General features: G+C 47.4%; 1 protein-coding gene across 1 annotated transcript; it reads left to right on the top strand.

Annotated features, from left to right (window-relative positions):
* Positions 1-150: 150 nt before the first annotated feature.
* On the top strand, positions 151-1,924 carry BDBG_05031 (STE/STE7/MKK protein kinase; the record flags this gene model as incomplete). Its single annotated transcript, XM_002625121.2, has 4 exons — positions 151-882; positions 961-1,252; positions 1,320-1,689; positions 1,795-1,924. 4 exons carry the CDS (start codon positions 151-153, stop codon positions 1,922-1,924), a joined length of 1,524 nt encoding a protein of 507 aa, XP_002625167.2.
* Positions 1,925-2,318: the final 394 nt, after the last annotated feature.

The raw sequence follows: 2,318 nt of genomic DNA, 5'->3' as shown, positions 1-2,318 counted from the left end.
TATCCTTCGACTCTCCCCGGCCATATATAATCAGCTCCCCGTCCCCTTCGATTCGCCTACCTATCCACGAACTTGTGTTCGATTAACCTGGATATTGCTCCCGAGATACTTGAAGGAAAAAGGTCCGCCGTGACCCTGTGAAAGGCACTCATGTCCAACATGTCGTCTCCAGCCCCCCTTTTAAAGATACCGACTCCGGGTTCCAACCGCAAACAAGCACCTCGTCTCAAGCTGGGGATCCCAGGATCGCCCAAGTTGAACCCTGTAAATTCAACTGGAATTGGCACAAACTCTGGTCCGGATGTCCCCCAACTGTCTCAACCACGTCCTGCGCGCCCAGCTCCTCCTCAGCTGAGGTTAGCCACACCCAAGGGGAGTAAAGGAACTCCGCAAGAGGCAGGCCCTCTGCACAATGGACGACCATATATGCCACCCTTGTCGGGTTCTTCTGCAACTACCTACAATAGTGACTATAGCAACCACTCAAGGTCGGGAAGCTTCACCACATACGATGGCCGGGCCAGTGGGCCCACCTCAGCTACATCTTCGAACTATTCTGCCTTATCTTTCGCCATGGGTTTGAGGCAACCTCCAGGAGGAACCCCTGACCCCACTTCTGCTATCAGCTCGGTATATTCCGACCGGGGGGATGGTGGCTTATCGATGGAAAGAGATAACAGCGTGAATGGTTTGCTACCGGATCTAGAGAAACTGAGTTTAGAGAAAGGGCGGCCGTTAGATGTGGAAGACCTAGACGATGAAGGTTGGCTGGCCGCCAGCTCTCAAAAGAAGATCATTGAGCTTGACAGTCTTGGTGAGGGAGCTGGTGGTGCCGTCACGCGTTGCATGCTGAAAGGTGGGAAGACAGTGTTTGCTCTAAAGGTTGGTAATGCCAGTCATATATTCATATTAAACATCCATCTAGGCCTGTCACTAATACTCTCTGTTCGATATTTACAGATTATCACCACAGATCCAAACCCAGACGTTAAAAAGCAGATTGTTCGAGAACTGAATTTCAATAAAGACTGTGCATCGGAACATATTTGCCGGTATTACGGTGCGTTTATGGACAAGTCAACCAGCACCATATCAATTGCTATGGAATTTTGCGAAGGAGGCAGCCTGGATAGCGTTTATAGAGAAGTAAAAAAGCTTGGAGGACGGACAGGAGAGAAAGTTTTGGGTAAGGTAGCTGAGGGCGTATTAAACGGCCTCACCTACCTACACGGGCGTAAAATTATTCATCGAGGTAAGACTGCCGGTCTGAACAAGTCATCTGACCCCCAATATATCCATCAACTAACCTTCCTTCACAGATATCAAACCTTCCAACATTCTATTATGTCGAAATGGCCAAGTCAAGCTTTGTGACTTTGGAGTCAGCGGCGAATTCGGCACCAAGGGCGACGCAAACACATTTATTGGCACATCTTATTACATGGCCCCTGAACGAATCACGGGCCAATCTTACACCATCACGTCCGATGTTTGGTCTCTTGGAGTAACGCTTCTCGAAGTAGCTCAACACCGGTTCCCATTCCCTGCAGATGGAACAGAGATGCAGCCACGTGCAGGCCTGATAGACCTTTTAACATACATTGTTCGTCAGCCAATCCCACGTTTGAAGGATGAACCTGAAAACGGCATAAAATGGAGTGAAAACTTCAAATATTTCATTGAGTGCTGGTGCGTTTATCTACCCTGTTTCTTATTTTATTTTACCTCATTCTTTTTCTTGTGATTTGAGACAACCAATGCCTAACAGGAACTGACACTTATAAAATTGCATAGTTTGGAAAAGGAGCCACCAAGACGAGCAACACCATGGCGGATGGCAGAACATCCCTGGATGCTCGAAATGAAAACCAAGAAGGTCAATATGGCACATTTCCTGAAACAGGTGTGGGGCTGGCAAGATTAGAGCCTGTTGGGCAACTACAAATGGACGGTTGCCAGCACGCATACTCCTCCTTCCCTTCCTACCATCCTTATTCTAAGACTCGCCAACTTGGTTCCAATCTACTACAACTTCACCGCGACATACCATCTATCTTGTCCCGCGCTTACTGGGACATCACACTTTTAACCTGAGCCACGTGCCCCGTCATTTAATGAACAAATTATCCTTATTTAACGGGCTACTTGGTCGCGTCCGTCTTGACGTCACATTTCATGAATTGTCTGAGATGATTTTTTCTTTTCTATTTTGCTGCATTTCGTTTTCGTGTTCTTGCGTTTTCTGACTTTTCATTTCTCTCATGGCTTCCACATGACCACGAATCTCGCTATACATCTCCTTTGCTTTATTAAACTGG

The sequence above is a fragment of the Blastomyces gilchristii genome, assembly GCF_000003855.2.
Source record: "Blastomyces gilchristii SLH14081 genomic scaffold supercont1.8, whole genome shotgun sequence".
NCBI lineage: Eukaryota > Fungi > Ascomycota > Eurotiomycetes > Onygenales > Ajellomycetaceae > Blastomyces > Blastomyces gilchristii.
The sequence above is the reverse complement of the archived record's forward strand: the minus strand, read 5'-3'. Positions and strand labels throughout refer to the sequence as shown.